We start from the raw sequence: 19,569 nt of genomic DNA, 5'->3' as shown, positions 1-19,569 counted from the left end.
CGTGAACTCTTCTTCCAACACTCAGCTCCACTGTAGCTCTCAGAGGAGTCCAGAGCCAACCCCGTGGCCGATGTGGGGTCATATATGGAACACAGGGCTCCAGTGTGGGTCCCTGCTGAACGCCAAGTCTCCACACACTCCCTGGAGTGTGGGGTCTCCAGGCTTGTGCTGAGAAGAGACACTGCATGGCTGGCCCTCAGGGTCACACTCTAGTTCTTTCTGAGCAGTTGGGGATGATGTGATGGGGTCACTCAGCCGAGCACTACGGTCTGTCCAAACTCAGGAGTTTTGAGCTTGGTGAGCACACATTCTCCTGTTGACCTCCAGCCCAGCCCAGTGCTTGTATTGGAAAACTTGAGGGCTGGGGTGCAGCTCAGGGATGGAGCACTCGACTGGTACGTCCAAGGCTCTGGGTGCCGTGCCCAGCACAGGAGGGAAGGAAGGAAGCTTCAGGGGCAATGTCCAGAGTTGAAGGAGAAGCCCAAGAAGCAAGTTTTAGGAAGAAAAATGCCCTAGGCAGGTCGGGGGTTACGTGACAGAGGTAAAGGGGATGAACCAGGAGCTCTGATAAGACCCCCAGCCCTAGGAGGACTCACTTAGCAAGTGCACACCAGCGCCTCAACTCCATGGTGCCTGTGAATCGAGCCAGCACATCGGTGCACGCTGTAGTCCTGTGATCTCAGCGATGGGAGGCTGAGGTTAGGGCTGTTGGTAGCTCATGGGTAGAGTGTGCTTCAATCCCTACCCTGTCTGGTTCTGGAAGGGTCGGGAAGCTGAGGGGTTGCCCCTTCACAGCCCTGACTTCCACCCAAGGAGGGGCCAGGAGGAGGTGCAACCCCAAGTTTTATGTTGGCCTGAGTTTGGCAGGGGATTCCACCCACCTCCAGATTGGGTAACACCCCAACACCCGCAGCTGGGGTGACCTGTGGTAAACTTCAGGCAGTGGGGAGGGGAGGTCTGCTGGGACAGGGTTAGTTCTCTGGAAATGACAGGCAAGCAAGGAGAACCTGGTGCCCTTCCTCTTACTGCCTGCCTTAAGTCCTTTGGGGCGGGTGTGATATCTGGAGCTGTAGCAGCCATCCTGCAACCAGGAAGCAATAAGCTCTGAAATGAAGAGCCAGCACTCCAGGGTTAGTGAAGCAGGAAGAAGTGGCCCTGGGCCTTGAGGAAGCAGCTCAGCTGCAGGCCTGCTTCCCGAGAGGCCCTGGAGTCCACAGCATTTCAGCAGTGCCACTTGGGTTTAAGCAGTGCTGCAGCTGAGCACTTTCCTAGTGTTGCTCACATCTCATCTGAACAGCCACAGGCCTAGCTGCTGAGCAAGCCAGGGCTAATGGCAGGCCTGGCTCCGCTCTGGACCCCTTGGCCACAGCAGGAGGCCCTGTGTGGTGGGCAGGGTTGCTGACCAGCTGCACCTTTCTCGCTGAGCCAGACAGGGTGGGCACCTGGGAGCAAACCTCCCTGTCACCTCCCAGACAGGGACTTTAAAGGACGCTGACGTCATCAAGACATGGCGACCCCGTCCTTCCTGAGAATCCATGCTTAGCCACAAGGGTCAGGCAGTGGTCCCGCCATCCCTGTGTGGCCTGGCTGGAGCCACGGAGTGTGTGCAGGGCAGGCCTGTTGTGCACTGCTCTGCTGCGGGCACCACGGTACTCAGCAAAGGCCAAGTGTGTCCACCTGGTGCCAGACAGGGAGCTGCACTGAGGGCCAGTCTCCTGCCTCCAGGGGTGCCAAGACAGCCAGGTCTCCTTCCCACAGAACCTGCAGCAGGTGTCCAGTGAGATCCAATATGGGAGTCCTGAGGCAGGGTTGTCTTGTTTCTGAGGCCCACCAGCTGGGTCTCACGGGAGGAAGGATGTGGTCACCTCTGACAAAGCCTACCCCAGTCTCATGCCTTTGAAGTCTCCAGCTGGGCAGAGGCGGGGTGGGGAAGATTGCATCCCTCTCAAAGGCCTTGTTCATGCAAGTGGAAACACCCACATCCCTGAGATGTGGCCGGAAGCAGGCTGTGGGGGCTGCTGGCCTGCCGCTGCCCCGAGGCGAACAGTGGTCTGCAGTTGCTGGTGTCTGGGCTCCACGTAGCTTCAGGGCCAGTAATACAGCACAGCCCTCTTGCTGGGGACCCCACTCCCCTGGGCAGTTCTCAATAAGGGACAGAGGTCATGGAGGCAAAGAGCTGAGCTGAGGATTTGGCAGTGTGGGCCCTGTCCTCCATGCTGGCCACGGGGGACTCAGCACTGTGCAGCCTCTCAGTGAGGGCTTGGGCGGACTGGTGAGCTGCCAGAAAGAAAAAGTCCACCAATGTGGAAAATGGTTGGTCAGATCCACTAAAGGTGAACACCTCATGGCACCAACATGCCCCTTGGCCCCCAGAGGACAGGCACCAAGGCTTCAGCAGCACCTTGGGTCATCCAAGTGGCCAGAAGCCATCCAAATGCCAAGTATGATCTCCTCACATAATGGATACCACATGGTCTAAATGGGAAGATTTTAATTACCCATAATAACAAGGATGAATCTCAGTGTGAGTCAAAATATGAACAAGAAGGTTCCATTTATATGACCTTCCAAGAAAGGTAGAATCCCCCCTGTGGTGTGGAGGTCAGGACAGTGACTTGCAGGGCAGGCAGGCAGGGACCCCAGGCTGTTCTGGGGCAGGTGCTGCTTCCTGGGTGTCCTCAGGTTGGGGCATCTGTCATTCTGTGAGTTTGCCGTTTGTGGATTTTCATTCATGTTGTCCTTAAGTGTTCCATAAGTGAAAATGAGAAGCTCCTAAGTTGCAGAGTGGAGATGTAAGGAGTGTTTAACGGGTGTTAGGGGTGCTGCCCTATGCTTTCACACGCCAGTGTGGTGTGTGTGGCGTGGCCCGAGTCATCTGGCAGTGGGGTAGATGAGGGAGTGAGAGAATGGATTCTAGCATGACTATCACAGTAACAAATGCTTTGAAAACATACCAGGATTTCTGCGTGTAGTGGCCACACCCGTCATCCCAGTGACACATGAGGCCAAGGCAGGAGGATCATGACTTTGAGGCTAGTCTTTGCACTTTAGCAAGGCCCTGCTTCAAAATAAAAGGCCTGGGCGTGTGGTCCAGTGGTAGAGGGCCTCTGGGTTCAATCCCTAGTACCTCCAATATATAAATAAATAAATCATAAATAATAAAAAGGTTTGGGGATATAGCTCAGTATCAAAGCACCCCTGGATTAAACCCCTAGTACCACAAAAGAGAATCTAATTTTTTTAAATGGGCTGGGGCTATAGCTTATTCGTAGAGGGCTTGTCTAGCATGTGCAAGACCCTGGGTTCAGTCCCCCACAACGTAAGACACAAACGCACGTGCAGATGTGTCTTGCCCAGGAAGTGCTGGGACACCCTGGAGGGAGCCCAGCAGAGGCCCAGGTGGGAGCAGGCCTGCCTTCCCCACCCAGGCGAGGGCTGAGAATGGCTCTCATCGCTCACCTGCCGGTGGCCCACTAAGGCCGGAGGCAAGAGTCTGCCCTGATGTGACCCCAGCTCCAGGTCCTGATGCTCCCAGGAGAAATGGGTGCCACCAGGGAGGGGCAGGCAGCTGCAGCTGGTGCCCCAGTGAGCGGCACGCCCGCATGCTGACAGGGTGCTGGTGGACTTGGACAGGACGCACTCAGTCCAGTCTCCAGTAAGCCACAGTCCTCCGCCAGCCCCCAGGGTGCTGCAGCCAGGGGGAAGAGCTGCCCTAGTGTCACACGCTGGTCCCGTGGGGGTGTGTCCAGAGCTGTGCCTCTGCTGAGGCTGTGACTCCTGCCTTGACAACTTTCTGAGATTTTAATCATTTTACATGTTCTCAGGATGGCAAGTGTGGCTCTGGTGGGACTCCACTCACAGCAAAAATGTAAAAATGAATAAAAAAGAAAGAAATCTATAAAGCCAGCACGGTGGTGGGCAACTTAGGGAGCCCTTGTCTCAAAAAAGAAAAAAAAATTCCCAGAGGTGTCAGTGCCACTTGGCACACACCGTGGAGCAGAGCCAAGCAGCACAGGGAGCGCAGAGGAAGCCGAGATGAAGCTGCAGGAGAATCAGAAGTTTCGCAGAAGGGGGTGCAGAGGCAGGACTGTGGCAAGGGGCAGGAGCACGGGAAGGTCAGCAGGGTTTTGACGTGGCGCTGTGCGCAGGAGTCTTTGGGCTCTGGCGCCTGGTGGGTGCCACTCGCGCCCCTGGCGGCCGGTTCCTGGGGCGCTCACGCATCCCAGGCGCACGCCCATCATGTGCCACCCTCTGGAGGAGGGGCTCCGCAGACAACTTAAAAGATGCAGAGAAAGGCTCCATTCTTCCTCAGCCTGCCCCTGGCCCAGGGAGGCAGGCGGCCAGGCAGAGTTATCAGAGGCAGGTGACCTAGAGTCTGGGAGAAGGCGAGAATCATAGAAATGTCCCAACCTGAGCAGCCTCCAGAAAAGAGGCCGGGAGGCCAGTGGAGGACTAGGTTTGCTGGCACTGTGAACTGAGGCTCCATTAGCAGAGGGTCCACACCGCAGAACTCAGGATCCTGGCCAGGAAGTGTCTGGACTCTGCCCAGGCCATGCCTATGCCAACTTTGTCCAGCCAGGGAGAGGGTGAGTATGAGCAGGACGTGTGTGAGTGACACCTGAACCCTCCCGATGCACAGTGAGTGGAGCAGGATGCCTGGAGACTGACAGCTGGAGCTAGCTCCCCCATCCACCCACCCTGCTCTGAGGACAGGACTATGCCTGTACAGAGGAGGCTCCTGGGCTCTCTCAACTCCACCCCCATGGCCACCCCTCAGCTCCGGCTGGCTACCAACCAGACCGGCCCCCAGTGCCTGCTGGTATCCATTCCTGATGGGCTCTTCCTTGGCCTGGGGCTGGTGAGCTTGGTGGAAAACATGCTGGTGGTGGTTGCCATCGCCAAGAACCGCAACCTGCACTCTCCCATGTACTGCTTCATCTGCTGCCTGGCCCTGTCGGACCTGCTGGTGAGCACCAGCAACGCACTGGAGACGACCATCTTCCTACTGCTGGAGGTGGGTGCCCTGGCAACGCCAGCTACCGTGGTGCAGCAGCTGGACAATGTCATCGACGTGCTCACCTGTGGCTCCATGGTGTCCAGCCTTTGCTTTTTGGGTGCCATTGCCGTGGACCGCTACATCTCCATCTTCTACGCACTGCGCTATCACAGCATCGTGACGCTGCCCCGTGCACGGTGGGCCATCGTGGCGATCTGGATGGCCAGCATCCTCTCCAGCACCCTCTTCATCACCTACTACAACCACGTGGCCGTCCTGCTCTGTCTCGTCACCTTCTTTCTGGCCATGCTGGCACTCATGGCAGCTCTCTACATCCACATGCTTGCCCGGGCATGCCAGCATGCCCGGGGCATCGCCCGGCTCCACAAGAGGCAGCGCCCAGTGCACCAGGGCTTCCGCCTGAAGGGCGCTGCGACCCTCACTACTCTCCTGGGTGTTTTCTTCCTGTGCTGGGGCCCCTTCTTCCTGCACCTCACCCTCATCATCCTCTGCCCCCAGCACCCTGCCTGCAGCTGCGTCTTCAAGAACTTCAACCTCTTCCTGGCCCTCATCATCTGCAACTCCATCGTCGACCCTCTCATCTATGCCTTCCGTAGCCGTGAGCTCCGCCTGACACTCAAGGAGGTGCTGCTGTGCTCCTGGTGAGCAGGGAGGGTGGATTCTGGTCTCAAGCCCAGGGTGCTGAGCAGAGCAAGATAGTGGTATCCAGCCGCCCGAGGGCTGTGTGCCCTTGGGTAGGCTCTTCCCTTCCAGGTCCTGTTTATCAAGGGACAGACTAGACGATCTCTAAAGGTGCGGAAGCACAGACCTGGCCCAGGGAGAGGGGAAGTCTGACCTCCAGGAACCATCCCTCTAAAGCAGTTGTGGGGAATGGAGGAAGCTGGGGAGAGGAAGGCCTTGGGCACTGGGCAGCAGGGGCAGATCCAAGGCTCCTGAGGAGACATTCTCTGTCCTAGGGTGCTCTGCCTCCACCCATGAATAGGCAGCTCCACCATCACTTGGCTTTTACTGCCAGCTCCTGGGGCTTGTGCCCTCAGCAGCTGGCACAGGAAGTCTCTGGGTTAGAAGAGCAATGGGAGCCATGGAGAAGGGACACTGCTCCTGTCCAGAGCCTCAGGAAAAAAGGCTTTGTGACCAGAAAGATCCAGCCGCAGCCGTACAGCAGGCTGCTCTAAAAAGTGAGCTGTGGGGACTGGATATGCAGGATGGGCCTAATTGCATGGGGGCGGGGGTGTCCACAGAGTGGGGCTGACCATCTGAAGGCCAGTTTGCCGGCTCAGTGGAAACCCGAGAGTGTGAGTCTGGCACCACACTCACCCCAGGCATGGGGCTCCAGCAAAAGCATGCTCTGGCTGCAGAAGAGGCTGCTGGCCTGAATCAGCAGCCAGTGCCTGGCCTCAGGACCAGGAAGAGTCTGGTAATAATGTTGTGCTCAGGTTCAGCCTGACCACTATCTGTCTGGCTTCTTCCGGAAGTTGCTTGAAATCTGGGTCGGGGGAAGGCAGGGACAGGAGTTATGATGGGGAAAAGGGAATCCCAGAAACCATGCTGCCTACCCAGGGGAAGAGACCACAGTCCCAGTGGCCTCCAGTGTCCAGGGAAGAGCGTGTGGACCTCAGACCCTCAACTCCTTCTTGGCTGTCTGTCTCTCTGTGGCTGCAAACCCCGATACAGAGCCACGGACACATGCTCAGCAGCCCCCTCCCCCAGTCACCCCATGGTGATAAGACTCATACCACGCAGGCTGCCTCTGACCCAACTACACACTGGTAGTATCAGGATCACCAATCCCAGCCCCCGAGGTGCACATACTTGACCCCAACCAGAGCATGCCCCTTTCCTGTCCCCATCCTTGCAATCCCCCAGCTACGGCACACAGTGAATGGGATCATCCTCATCTACTATGAGATGCCCAGAGGGCTCTGTGGTCCAGGGTAGAACAGGGGCTAGGAGCTGTTCTCTGCTAGGCACTGCCCTCCTGGGAGCTGGGTCAGTGCTCTGCCAGCCCTGGGAAATATTTAGACAAGGCCTCTGATGATGGGATGAGTCTGCCTGGGGACTCAGGATGTCCAAGAGCAAGCTCAGGGCTGTAGGCGAATTGGGGTGAATTACACTGCTTGGTGTTAGGGAGTGGTAGACCCCCTGGGCCCCTCCTCTGAGGCGACCTAGGCTTCTCGCTGAGATGGCAACCTCATTTTCCTGCATAGACAGTGGATGTCACTCCCTGGGGCAGGATCTGTGGGAGCTATTGTGTGTGCTAACCTTCTCTCAGACAGGTCTAGTAAGCAGCCCCCACCATGCCATCAGCTCCAGCGCTGACTGCTTGTTCCCGGCAAGGCCCGTCTCTGCTGGGAGACAGAACAGTGAGTCAGCCTTCAGCCTGGCATCAGAGCCCTCTGGGGACAGAGGGGGAGCTGGCTTGGTCTGAGGCCATCCCAGCAGAGAGGCAGTCCAGGCCTATGGATGGTTCCAAGCTTCTTCCCTTGTTCAGACAAGGAGGCACAGCCAAATGCTCACCCAGGACTCCTTGAATGGGGACAGCTGGAATCCAACCACAGAAAGCCACATCATGGACACCATGGGGGAGGGGCACATCTTGAGAACAAAAGACCCATTTCTATGCTTGCCAAAGTGCAGAGCTTCTCCTGAGAGGGCAGAGAAACGCGACCTCACCACAGAGCACTCCTGCAAGACTGGAGGGCTTGCTCTCAGCTGCTGGCTTGTGAAGCGGATGCTGCTTGGGGCGCTACCACTGTGGTGCTGCCGGAGACCCTTCCTAAGGGATTTCTGTCATCAAAATGTCAGGAGGACCTCATTATAAGATGCCACTGTAATGTCTGGCCCTAGATGAGTATTAAACCAGTGCAGTAAGTATGTATAGAGTGGGGCACGGCCACTCCCCTCTCCCTCCTCTCCTGACCATTGGACTTCTCTACCAGATGTTCCCGTCTCCATGCACACAGCTTCCCTAGGTAGGCAGTTCCCGATGGCTCCAGGCCTGCTCCTCGCCCTCACTTGTAGCAAAAGTCCAAGGATATAGGTGACATCAGGGAACCAGTCAGTCAGAAACTGCTGCCCACTACCTTCTGCCCTGGGGGCGGGCGGGGGTCCACTGCCTGGCTTATGTACCTTTAGGACGATTCCTGAGGTGGATATTCATAGAGCAGGGGCCGTGTGCCAGGCGCTGGGGATGCCCGGGAGTGCAATGCCTCCTCACGGCATCCCACTGGGGAAGAAGGGCAGGTGGCACCCTCCATTGCCACGACATTGACTCTGAGCTGCACACATAACCTGCCGCCCTCTGTCCCATAGCTCTCCTGACTTGGATGTTTCTGGGTCCCGTCTGAAGCTTGCTTTCTTAGTGGGTTCAGGGTCTGCTCCAGCACTTCCTGCCTCGCCCACCCACCCCTACGGACCGACCCGGCAGAGAACAGAGTACCTTGTCTGCCACAAGACAGGGACCCGGGAAGATGGGAGTTGGTTCCTAAGCGGAAGAGGAGAAGAAAGACCCTCCTCACAAAGCCTCGGGGTGGGGCTGCAGCAGCGGTGGAACCCAATAGGGCAGCCGCGGCGGGAAGGGATGTCCAGGGCCACGGGGAGCTCTATTGTCCTCCCCGGAGCCCCTACCCGCACAACCGGCCCCTCTAGGGGCCAGCCCCTCCTTTCAGAGGCACCGGCCGGGCCCAGTCCGGGCGGCGGGAGTAGGCGCCGCATTGCGCGGGCGGAGCCGGGATGCGCGGTGCTGATGCTGCAGAGCCGGTGCCGCATTCTGCGGCGGCGCCCTGGGATTGGCCGCGCCCGCTGATGTCAGGCCGGCGGGGGCGGGGCCGGCGCTATAAGAGCGGGCGGCGGGGGCCGCCGACCCTCCGCAGCCCGCCCGACTGTCCGCTCGCGCTCCGCCGCCGCCCGCCCGACGCAGCCAGCATGAGGGAGATCGTGCACATCCAGGCCGGCCAGTGCGGCAACCAGATCGGGGCCAAGGTGAGGACACGCGCCGCCCCCGCCCGCCCTGCGTCCCGGCGCGGCCCGGCGCCCCCACCGGGCAGCGGCCCCGGGCAGCGATACGTGGTGCACCGCGGGCTGCACCCCGCGCCGCTCCCAGCCCGGAACAAAGGGATGAGCGTCGTCCCCCGCCCTCGCCCTGCGTCCCCACCCCGCCTTTCCTCAGCCCTTGCCCAGGTGACCTCGGCCAGTTGGGGGGCAGCACACGTCAACCTCTAAACCTCAGCTCCATCTATGCCTTCTCCTTCCCCCGGGGGCCTCAGCAGGCCAGCAGGGGGACTGCCTGGGCGTGGCCCTCTTTGGGGCCGCACCTTAGCCTTGAGTGAGGGTTAGGGTGAGCAGCTTTGGGTGGGGCTCTCCCCCAAAGCCACAATCATTCCCTCTGCCCAAACCTTCACTGGAGGAACAGGATGTCCTCCAAGGGACACAGCCACCCTCCTGTCCCCAACCTTGTTCTGACAACCCTAGCTTCCTAGCCCCACCCTATTCCTTTGTTGGAGTAATTGGGCCTGTTCTGGGGTGACCTTGGTCCAAAACTGGACTCTGCTTTCAACCCTGCTCTTTCTGGGCAAAGGCCCCCCTGCCTCCCTGGACCGCGCCCACCCAGGGCCTACCACTACAGCTTGGACACCGGAACAAAGGGTGGTCCAGGGATGGAGGCCGCATCCCCCTCCACTTTTCCCTCATTGTTAGTTCACCTCACAGATGTCAGACTGAGCCCAGGAAAGGTGTTGGTGTGTGACTCTGCATGGAACTTCAGGTGTCCTCATCCCCTCCCAAACTGTGTGGTAGCTGTCCTGTCCCCAAGTCCTGGAAGGGTGTTCCCTGCCCAAGGTTACACAGCAGGTGGAAGACAGCTGGCTGTCCCCTTGGCTCTATCCCTTGCAGACCTGGGGTTGGGCTGGGTGGATGGAAGCGTCCGTCCGCAGAACAATGTGGAGGGACAGGGCTTTGTCAGGACTGAAGCCAGGGACAGCAGCTCAGGGATGCTGTGGAGCTAGTTCCCAGGAGGACCTTGGGGGAGACAGGTCCTGGAGGGGAAGGGGCTGGGCAAGGACTTCCTCGGGAGACTGTTACCATGGAAACCAGGCAGGAACAAAAAAGCTAATTACAATGGGCTGGGGCAGCCACGTGGCTGACATGTTAATTGCAAGTTCAGCTCTAGGGTGGAGATGCCTCTGATGGGGGGGGGGGGGCAGTACCTGGGAGACTCCCTAATCACCAGAAGAGACAGCTGTGTCCCTCTAGGAGGGATCCTGGGGGAGGGGAGGCCTGAGGGCCAGGGTTCTCAGATCTAATCAGGACCCCTGGGGCACTCTGTGACAGCTGCCTGGACTTGATGGGAGGGGCTGAAGACTCCTTACTGTGGTCACAGGGGCCAGGCCTGCTCTGAACATCTGCTCCTGGAAGAGTCAGAGGTTAGTTTGGGGAGGGAAGTTTGGCAACCCTGAGGCCTGCCTGGTGACCCTGCTCCTATTGCTAGGACTGGCCCAGCACTTAAATCCCACAGGCAGGCATCAGGCAAAAGCTCAGGGCTAGAAGTCAAGGCTATACCCAGTTCCTCATGCAGCCTACAGAGTGCTGGACAGTGTCTTAAGAACTAGACTATGGACCTTAGGTTTGCCTGTTTTAATTCCTTTCGAGTTGTTCTTCTTAATTTGTTTAAAAACTTAATTTCTGTCTTGGGCGTGGTGGTGCATGCCTGTGATCCCAGTCACCGGGGAGGCTGAGGCAGGAGGATCACAAGTTCAAAGCTAGCCTCAGCAATTTAGCAAGACCCTAAAATAAAAAAAAAATAATAATAATAATAAAAGAGCTGGGGTTGTGGCTCCGTGGTTAAGTGTCCCTGAGATCAATCCCCAGTACCAAAACAAAACCAACAACAACAATAAAACAATTTCTGGCCAGGTATGGTGGTGCACGCCTGTAATCCCAGTGGTTCCGGAGGCTAAGGCAGGAGGATCGAGAGTTCAAAGCCAGCCTCAGCAACTTAGCAAGACCCTAAGCAATTCAGTGAGACCTTGTCTCTAAATAAAATACAAAATAGGTCTGGGGATGTGGCTGGCTCAGTGGTTGAGTTCAATCCCTGGTACAAAAAAAAAAAAAAAAAAAAAAAAAAAAAAATTCTGATTGGGCGTGGTGGCGAAGCCTCTAACCCCAGCTATTCCATAATCCCAGCTGAGGCAGAAGGACCCCACGTTGGAGGCCAGCCTGAGCAAGTTAGTGAGACTGTCTCAAAATATAAAGGGCTGGGCATGTTTATCAAAGGTAGAGCACTTGCCTGGTGTGTGGCAGGCCCTGGGTTCAATCCCTAGTACTAAAAGGAAACAAACAAACAAAAACAAGCAAACAGGCAAATTTTCTTGGGGGGATAGAGATACTTTCCTTTTCCATTCCCCCTTTGTGGTGATCAGTGATCAGTGTGAAGCAACTTAGCAGTTCCCTTCTGCAGCCCCCCAACCCTGCCCTGGAGGGTCCCAAGAGACTAAGCTGGAAGCCCCTGGGCCCGCTCCTATGTGAAGGATTCATCTGCTCGGCCTCTACCCCAGACCACAGGACATTTCTTGGCCATTGTTGCTTGCCAATGGTACAGCCGGTGGCAGGGTCCCTGTCATGGGCTGCATTTCACCTGCCTACTCGCAGCAGGTGGGCAAGGGGCCGCTTCCCTGCTCCTGGGTTCCTGGGTGGGCCTGGTTCAAAACAAAGGGCCAAGGGCTCCAGGGGGTGCCTGGCTGGGGTGCGTGGGTGGAGGCAGGCCAGGGTGGGCGGCCAGGAGGAACGCTGCTCGGCAGAGGCAGCAGAGCATTGGCTGCTCGTGAGAGCACCGCCGAGTGCGAGCGTGCTGAAGCGCCGTCCTAGGGCTTTGTTCCGTCATCTCGAAGGCAGTGGCGAGATGGACCCCCGCCCCCAAGGACAGGACGCCGGAGCTCCGGGAAGCTGAGTCACTTGCCCGGGATCACGCCACAGGTTGGGCAGAGCAGGGTTTTAGGTCCAGGTCTGTTGCAGAAACGGCGTGGTCACCACGGGGTGGGCGGGGACCAGCGTCTCCACCCAAGCAGACGAGGCGGCGCCCTGTTCCCTCCCCGGTTCCCTGCCGGGGTCTGGGCCCGACCCCATTCTCCGCCCGGGGCAGGGCAGTCCTGGGCTGGCCTCGAGGCGTCTTTGTCTGCGCGGTGGGACGGGACGGGAGGACTGGGCGCCCCGCCCTCCGCCGCTGGGCGGGGCCTGCGGGCGGGGCCTGCCAGCCACTGGGCGGGAGCTTCCCCGCCTGGCGCTCTGGGCCCAGCCCGGTCCTCCCGTCCTCCGAGGCTGCAGCGCCGGCTGCTGTGGACAACCTGGGGTCGCAAAGCAAGACTGAACCCGGAACCAGGGATCCATGCTACGCCTTTTCTGCAATAATGCTATTTAATTTTCAAAATTATATTGCTTTGTTTATTAAACATGTTACATAATGTATTTTACTGATAAGATTTTTAGATTTGTTTAATCTGAGTGGTGAACTTGGGGAAGCTGTACCACTGAGTTGCATCCCCAGTCCCTTTTTCTTGATTTTTCACTGAGTCAGGGTCTCATGAATTGCCATCCTCCTGCCTCAGCCTCCCAAGTCCCTAGGATTACAGGTGTGCACCACTGTGCCCACCAATTTTTTTTTAAACTACAAATGCAATGGTTAATATGTTTTTCCTGTAAAAAGTTGAGACACTGCAGAGTCTGATGGCTTTAGTCTTTGGTCCCAGCTGCTAGGGAAGACAGGGGGATCAAGAAGGTCACTTAACCTAGGAGTTCAAGGCCCACCTGGGCAACGTATTGAGACTTTGAAGAAAAAAAAAAAAAAAAAAAAAAAAAAGGAAGAAGCACCGCAAACCGGAAACACCTTTCCCCTCTGGGTCCTACTCCCCAGCCCGGACACGGTTTCCCATTCTTCTGGTCCACATCATTTAAGTCACCTGTGCATGTGACTTTAAGACTTTAAATAGCACTGAAGGTCTCGTTAGCAGTGAGGCCCACAGGAAGCCTGTGGAAGGCTTTCTTGTCAAGCCTGGGCCGTCACTTGTGAGCGTCATTCTTTCGCCCACCCTGTCAGGGTTGAGACTGGTCCCCTCTCTGGGGAGGTTTGCTTCTCATTGGATGCATGGCTACCACGTGTGACTGAGTGGCTCACACACACTCTGTTGAGCTCCTCTCAACCCTGGCTCTGGATTGTCAGCAACCAAACAGTTCTTTGAGATGGCCTCCAGGGTCAGAGCAAAACAGCTCCAAATGCCTCCGACCTTTCCGTGTTTTTATTTCCCTGACAAAAATTACCACACACTTACTGCAGAGAGAACAACAAAACTTAGTAATGACAAAAGTGCACAAGAGGGGAAGAAATCCAGTCCCATCTTGCTGAGAGGTGACCTCCGAAAATAGTCCCTTGGGATAAGCTGCCAGGTTCCTGTTTTATTAATAACTGCTCTGTTCAAACTCTTTGGACTTTTAAATTTTTTTATTTTTAACTAATCTTACTTTAAAAGCCAACATGTGCACATGACAATTCCAACAGTACCAAAGAAGAGTGGTCAGTGAAAAGCAGTCCCTCTCCCAGCCCAGGAGCCCAGGCACCCCTGTTTCTGTCAGACATCTAAATATAGACAAGCACATGCAAAGGGTTTTCTCCCACCAGCACATGACTCCTGTGTAGAGGCCCTTTGTTTCTGGAGGCCTTCCCACCATTAACTCTTCTGAAAGTCACAGCTGCCCTGAGGAGCAAAGAGGAGGTGATGGGAGGGGCCTCAGTCCTACAGACCTGGGAGTCATAGGCATGTGACTGAGGAGGCCTGCTTCCTGTCAGGAGACCCTGTGCCCCAAGGAAGTGTCCCTGGGTTGAAAGCAGACCTTCTCTGCAGCTCCCTCTCACCTGGGGTGTGTTGTGTGCTGGCATGCGTGCTAATGGTTCTGCATGGCACTAACTATCTGCCATGAGCTGTTAATTTGCTTTGCATCGATTAGCTCACTGTATTCCTACAAAGACCTGTTATCATCTGGCTCACTGTATAGACTGCACCAGGGCACAGAAAATCCTGGTGACCTGCCTGAGGTGACACAGCTGGGAAGAGGTGGGGCCAGGCTGTGAGTCCTCACTCACCATGCTTCTGCATGTGCCCCATGCTACCCTGCTCTGCTGCAGGTGTGGGACCAGAGTTTGAGAAGCACTGTGTGTTCCTGTCTAAGGTGGGACAGGTGAGAGTAGCAGGAGGCAGAACATGTACCTCAGGCTACATGTGGACAGGCTGGCTGAGGTGACCTCAGGGAAGTTGTTCCTGGGTGGGACCCTAGTGGCCCAGCTGGGGTGCTTGCTGAGACTGGCTCTCAGGGTCCCTGGAGTCCACCTGGTTGAGGCAGTGTTTTGGTCACTTTTTTTTTTTTTTTTTTTTTTTTTTGCTACTGTGACTAAAAGACCTGACAAGAACAATCAGAGAAGGAAATGTTTATTTGGGGCTCATAGTTTCAGAGGTCTCAGTCCATTGAAGGCCAGCTCCATTCCTTGGGGTTCAAGGTGAGGTTGAACATCATGGTGGAAGAGTGTGGCGGAGGGAAGCAGCTCACATGATGATCAGAAAGCAGAGAGAGAGACTCCACATGCCAGATAAAAAGTATATACCCCAAAGGCACAACCCCCCCGCCCCCAGGCCAGGGACCCACCTCCTCTGGCTAACGCTACCTGCTGCCTTCAGTTACCACTCAGTTAATCCTGTCAGCGGATCAGTTCACTGATTGGGCTAGGTCATTTTTAACCCAGTCATTTCTCCTCTAAGCCTTCTTGCATTGTCTCACATGTGAGCTTTTGGGGGACACTTCACATCTAAATCATGACAGGCAGTGCTGAGCCCCAGCACTGGACCCTGCTTACTCTGCGCCAAGGGCCACACACAATGGCTGAGAACATGCCAGATCTGGGCCTGCATTTCCTTGTCTGGAAAGAAGGAATAGTAAAACTACCCTAGGAGGTGTTTTCTCTTTGCCCATGAATGCAAAGCTGGGTCTGGGAACCTGGTCTGTGTGGGCAGAGCCCTGGTCCACCCCTGGGCCCTGGGCAGCCTGGTCATGCAAGCAGTGGGTCAACTGACAGGTGACAGCCAGGGTTTTTCTAGTCATGGGCTGTGGGCTGTGAGACTCCAGGTGGGACGGGGCCTAGCCTGGGGCATGGCTGCCTGCTGACCCTCCTTGTGCCTCTGTTGCAGTTCTGGGAAGTCATCAGTGATGAGCATGGCATCGACCCTAGTGGCAACTATGTGGGAGACTCAGACCTGCAGCTGGAGCGCATCAGCGTCTACTACAACGAAGCCTCCTGTGAGCACTCCCCCTGGGCACGGGCGCCTGGGCAGGCGGAGTTCTAACATCTCCACCTCCACCAGGTGGCCTAGAGGCCAACAGGTGTACTGGAGATGGGGCATCCAAACTCACAGAATGAAAATGACAGATCAGTTGACAACCAGCGCAGAGTGAGCTGCAAACATCTACTGGCCATCGGGGCATGTGTGCAGTCCAGAGGCGCAGGCAGTGGGAGGGCCCACAGCCAGGTCACCTGGAGGGCTTGGTTAGGGGCTGTTTGGTAACCAACACAGTGATTTCCAAGCAAACTGGTGAAATATTAACCTGCCCACAGGGATGTGTGACTTGATTCTGCCCATCTAGGGTATCGACCATTTTACACATGGCGGGATTTAGAAGGAAGAGGGGAGTCCTGACTCACTGTAACCACATTACTGAACCCCCCTCTCCCCTCAGCTCACAAGTATGTGCCTCGGGCCATCCTGGTGGATCTGGAGCCTGGAACCATGGACAGTGTCCGGTCTGGGGCCTTCGGGCACCTTTTCAGGCCTGATAACTTCATCTTTGGTAAGTTTCCCCTGCTATATATGCTCTGAGGGTCCAGCAGCCTGGGCAGGTGAACCCAGGTTGTAGAGGGGGCGAGTCAGAAATAGGACAAAGCCTCTTGCAGGTTGAAAATAATCTTTTGGGCACTGGAGGTGCAGAGAAAGGATTCTGTGTGGGAAACACCACTTTTGCATTTCCAGAAGAATGAGGAGTAAAATACAAGTAAGATTTTGGAATCATTACAGAACTGGTGGGACAGAAGCTGGGGACACCATTTATGAGCATGCAGGGAGAGGCCAATACCTCTGCGCCTGTGCCCCAGGCAGGCACCTGCTCACACAGGTGCGGAAAGAGGCCTCACCTCACTTCCTCCTTCCTGATCTGGCACGCCCAGCTGGTGGATGCTAGTATTCCTCCAGTCCTGAGTTACCGAGTATTCTGAGGTTGGAGGGAAGGTGGGCTGGACATCCAGGTTGCCCTTGGGAGACAGCAAGGCACTGGACTGACCCCAGGGTCTCAGTTTCCTGTCCAGAGTTCTTGATGCTGGGCATCATGCAGCTGGGGCCCCCAGCACCCAGTTGCCATGGCCAGGGACCCTCGGCAGGTGGAGAAGGTGCACTGGGCAGGTTATGTACTTACAGAACGCAGGCACCAGCTCTTCCACAGTCACCCTCTGCCGTGCTCAGGCAGGTGCTGATCTGGGCAGCAGGCCCCTGGCCGGGCCTGTCACCACCTCCTCTTCCCTGACAGGTCAGAGTGGGGCCGGAAACAACTGGGCCAAGGGCCACTACACGGAAGGCGCCGAGTTGGTGGACTCCGTCCTGGACGTGGTGCGCAAGGAGTGTGAGAACTGCGACTGCCTGCAGGGCTTCCAGCTGACGCACTCGCTGGGCGGCGGCACCGGCTCGGGCATGGGCACGCTGCTCATCAGCAAGGTGCGCGAGGAGTACCCCGACCGCATCATGAACACCTTCAGCGTGGTGCCCTCGCCCAAGGTGTCGGACACGGTCGTGGAGCCCTACAACGCCACGCTGTCCATCCACCAGCTGGTGGAGAACACGGACGAGACCTACTGCATCGACAACGAGGCGCTCTACGACATCTGCTTCCGCACCCTCAAGCTGGCCACGCCCACCTACGGGGACCTCAACCACCTAGTGTCGGCCACCATGAGTGGGGTCACCACCTCGCTGCGCTTCCCGGGTCAGCTCAACGCCGACCTGCGCAAGCTGGCCGTGAACATGGTTCCCTTCCCGCGCCTGCACTTCTTCATGCCGGGCTTCGCGCCGCTGACCGCCCGGGGCAGCCAGCAGTACCGCGCGCTGACCGTGCCCGAGCTCACCCAGCAGATGTTCGACGCCAAGAACATGATGGCTGCCTGCGACCCACGCCACGGCCGCTACCTCACCGTGGCCACCGTCTTCCGTGGGCGCATGTCCATGAAGGAGGTGGACGAGCAGATGCTGGCCATCCAGAGTAAGAACAGCAGCTACTTCGTGGAGTGGATCCCCAACAACGTCAAGGTGGCCGTGTGCGACATCCCTCCCCGTGGGCTCAAGATGTCCTCCACCTTCATTGGCAACAGCACGGCCATCCAGGAGCTGTTCAAGCGCATCTCGGAGCAGTTCACCGCCATGTTCCGCCGCAAGGCCTTCCTGCACTGGTACACGGGCGAGGGCATGGACGAGATGGAGTTCACCGAGGCGGAGAGCAACATGAACGACCTGGTGTCCGAGTACCAGCAGTACCAGGACGCCACGGCCGAGGAGGAGGGCGAGATGTACGAGGACGACGAGGAGGAGTCGGAGGCCCAGGGCCCCAAGTGAGGTGGCTCACAGCCGGCGCGGCCTGGCCCCGCGCCGTGGCGCGGTCGTGCTGCCCCAGCTTGGCTTCCCAGCGCCGTCGCAGCACCTGGGGGCTCCCGTGCTGTCCTTCAGTATTTATGGCCAACCCCGCCCCACAGGAGTCCACTGGGCTGTCCTCCCACTTAGGCCACTTCCGTGTTCGTGTTGCTCATTTTGTCTCCTTAATTGTGGCTCCAGGCCTGTGTTTTATGGTTTGTTTCGTTTTTTACTGGTTTGTGTTTATATTTTGGGGGGGTCTTAATAAATCTATTGCTGTCAGATGCCCCTGCCTGGTGCTGGAGACTTTTTTTTTTTTTTTTTTTTTTTTTTTTTTTTTTTTTTTGTGAAAGTGTCTCAGAAGGGTGAGGAGAGGTAGCAGGGTGGTCCAGTAGGGACAGGCCATGGTTTCCTAGGCTGGTGACTGAGACAAACCTATGCTGGAAGCCGGGTATCTCAAGGGCAAAGCCCTGGGGAGCTCCTGGAAGTGGGGAAGGGGAGCTGGAGGATACCAGCCATGTCTGATAAAGCCCTGTCCCAGAACCTCAGTGCATCTCCTATGACTCAGGAGGAATCCTACTCTCAGGCTTCTCTCTAATCATCTCCTGCTCAGTGCAGGAACTAGCCTCAGACCTAAACCTGAGACCTGAGCTGGGAAGGCAGGGAGGGGAGCCTCTGGGGAGTCCTGGTGGGGGTCAGTGAGGTGTGGCAACAGAACCAGGTGATGTGCTGGCCCCCCACACCCCCTGGTGGACACTTCTTATAGCAGAACTTTGCAGAAGAGATACTCACCTACATCCCACCACCTCCTACAGGAAAAGAAGCTGAAACCCAAGGAAGCCAACTGCCCAGGGCCCCACGGTGTGTGTGCATTGCTGGCCTGGGGCCCAGACTCCACTTTACCTCCTTGTGGCCCCTTCCCTTGTAAGCCAAGGCATGTCGTCAAACCCAAATGCCCTGCACTCTGCTTGGCGGACCCTGAAAATGGCCTCCAGGTAGTCAGCACCTTCTCACGTCACCCTTCATGCAACTTTGTGTGCAGAACAGAGGTCGAGGGGGCTGCTATCCCTATCTTCAGACCAAGCAACTGAAGCCAAGGGTCTCATGTCTGGTTCTGGCCCTGATGTAGGCGGGGCTCTACATCCAGCAAGGGTGGGGACACAGGTGTGCATGCAGTGTCTCAGCTGTAACTGTGTAACAAACCACTCCAAACTCAACCACCCTGAAATAACCATTTACCCTGTTAACTGGGCGATTTTTGATACCCCTTGGTGTTGGCTGGGATAACTCAGAGCCCAAGATCTCACTCTTGAGACCAGTATCCGCTATCTACCAGCTGTGCACAGCCGGGACTGTCTGCCTGTTCTGCATGAGTCTCTTCCCATCCACAGTGCTCTTGGGTGGGCCAGCTTGCATGCAGCTGCTTCCAAGGGCACCAGGCCTTCCTAAGGCCAGGCCAGAAACAGGCCCAGTGTCACTGTGCTGTGGCCAGTGGGCCAGCTCAGATGCCAGGGAAGGAACTGCACAAAGGTCCAGGAGGTGTGGTCATGTGGGTCTCCCAGTCTGGCATACAGTCTGGATGTCTCAATCCCCTCCTCAGGCCTGCATCCCCTCTTTGGTGATGCCAACTCTGTCTTCCAGGTGCTTGGGCCAAACCCTTGCTGGAGGAAAGCTGTTCACCCCATGGTGGCTGTGAAGCCAAAGGTAGTCTCACCCCAGAATCCCCAGTGCATCGCACACCTGCTCTGCCTGCAAATTGGGCTGGCTCCATGTTAGAGTGTGGATTTTAAATGTCCCCTTTTGGGTCATGTGCTAAAGGACGGGTTGCCAGCCTGTGGTACTTACTGTTGG

At 56.8% G+C, this 19,569-nt stretch overlaps 2 protein-coding genes across 2 annotated transcripts; both read left to right on the top strand.

Annotated features, from left to right (window-relative positions):
• Window positions 1-4,717: 4,717 nt before the first annotated feature.
• On the top strand, window positions 4,718-7,899 carry Mc1r (melanocortin 1 receptor). Its single transcript, XM_047527077.1, has 2 exons — window positions 4,718-5,658; window positions 7,290-7,899. Coding segments are annotated over exons 1-2 (942 nt in total). The 3' UTR covers window positions 7,291-7,899.
• Window positions 7,900-8,848: 949 nt separating this feature from the next.
• Tubb3 (tubulin beta 3 class III) lies at window positions 8,849-18,005 on the top strand. The gene is made up of 4 exons (XM_047527076.1): window positions 8,849-8,998; window positions 15,241-15,349; window positions 15,788-15,898; window positions 16,628-18,005. Exons 1-4 carry the CDS (start codon window positions 8,942-8,944, stop codon window positions 17,701-17,703), a joined length of 1,353 nt encoding a protein of 450 aa, XP_047383032.1. The 5' UTR covers window positions 8,849-8,941; the 3' UTR covers window positions 17,704-18,005.
• Window positions 18,006-19,569: the final 1,564 nt, after the last annotated feature.

The sequence above is a fragment of the Sciurus carolinensis genome, chromosome 16, assembly GCF_902686445.1.
Source record: "Sciurus carolinensis chromosome 16, mSciCar1.2, whole genome shotgun sequence".
Lineage (NCBI taxonomy): Eukaryota > Metazoa > Chordata > Mammalia > Rodentia > Sciuridae > Sciurus > Sciurus carolinensis.
The sequence above is the reverse complement of the archived record's forward strand: the minus strand, read 5'-3'. Positions and strand labels throughout refer to the sequence as shown.

Excerpts from the sequence above, each read along its gene's own strand:
- Mc1r (XM_047527077.1), top strand. The coding sequence starts at position 4,718 with ATGCCTGTACAGAGGAGGCTCCTGGGCTCTCTCAACTCCACCCCCATG.
- Tubb3 (XM_047527076.1), top strand. The coding sequence starts at position 8,942 with ATGAGGGAGATCGTGCACATCCAGGCCGGCCAGTGCGGCAACCAGATC. Across the intron at positions 8,999-15,240 it reads GCAACCAGATCGGGGCCAAG|TTCTGGGAAGTCATCAGTGA; the intron begins GTGAGGACACGC and ends CCTCTGTTGCAG. Across the intron at positions 15,899-16,627 it reads GCCTGATAACTTCATCTTTG|GTCAGAGTGGGGCCGGAAAC; the intron begins GTAAGTTTCCCC and ends CTTCCCTGACAG.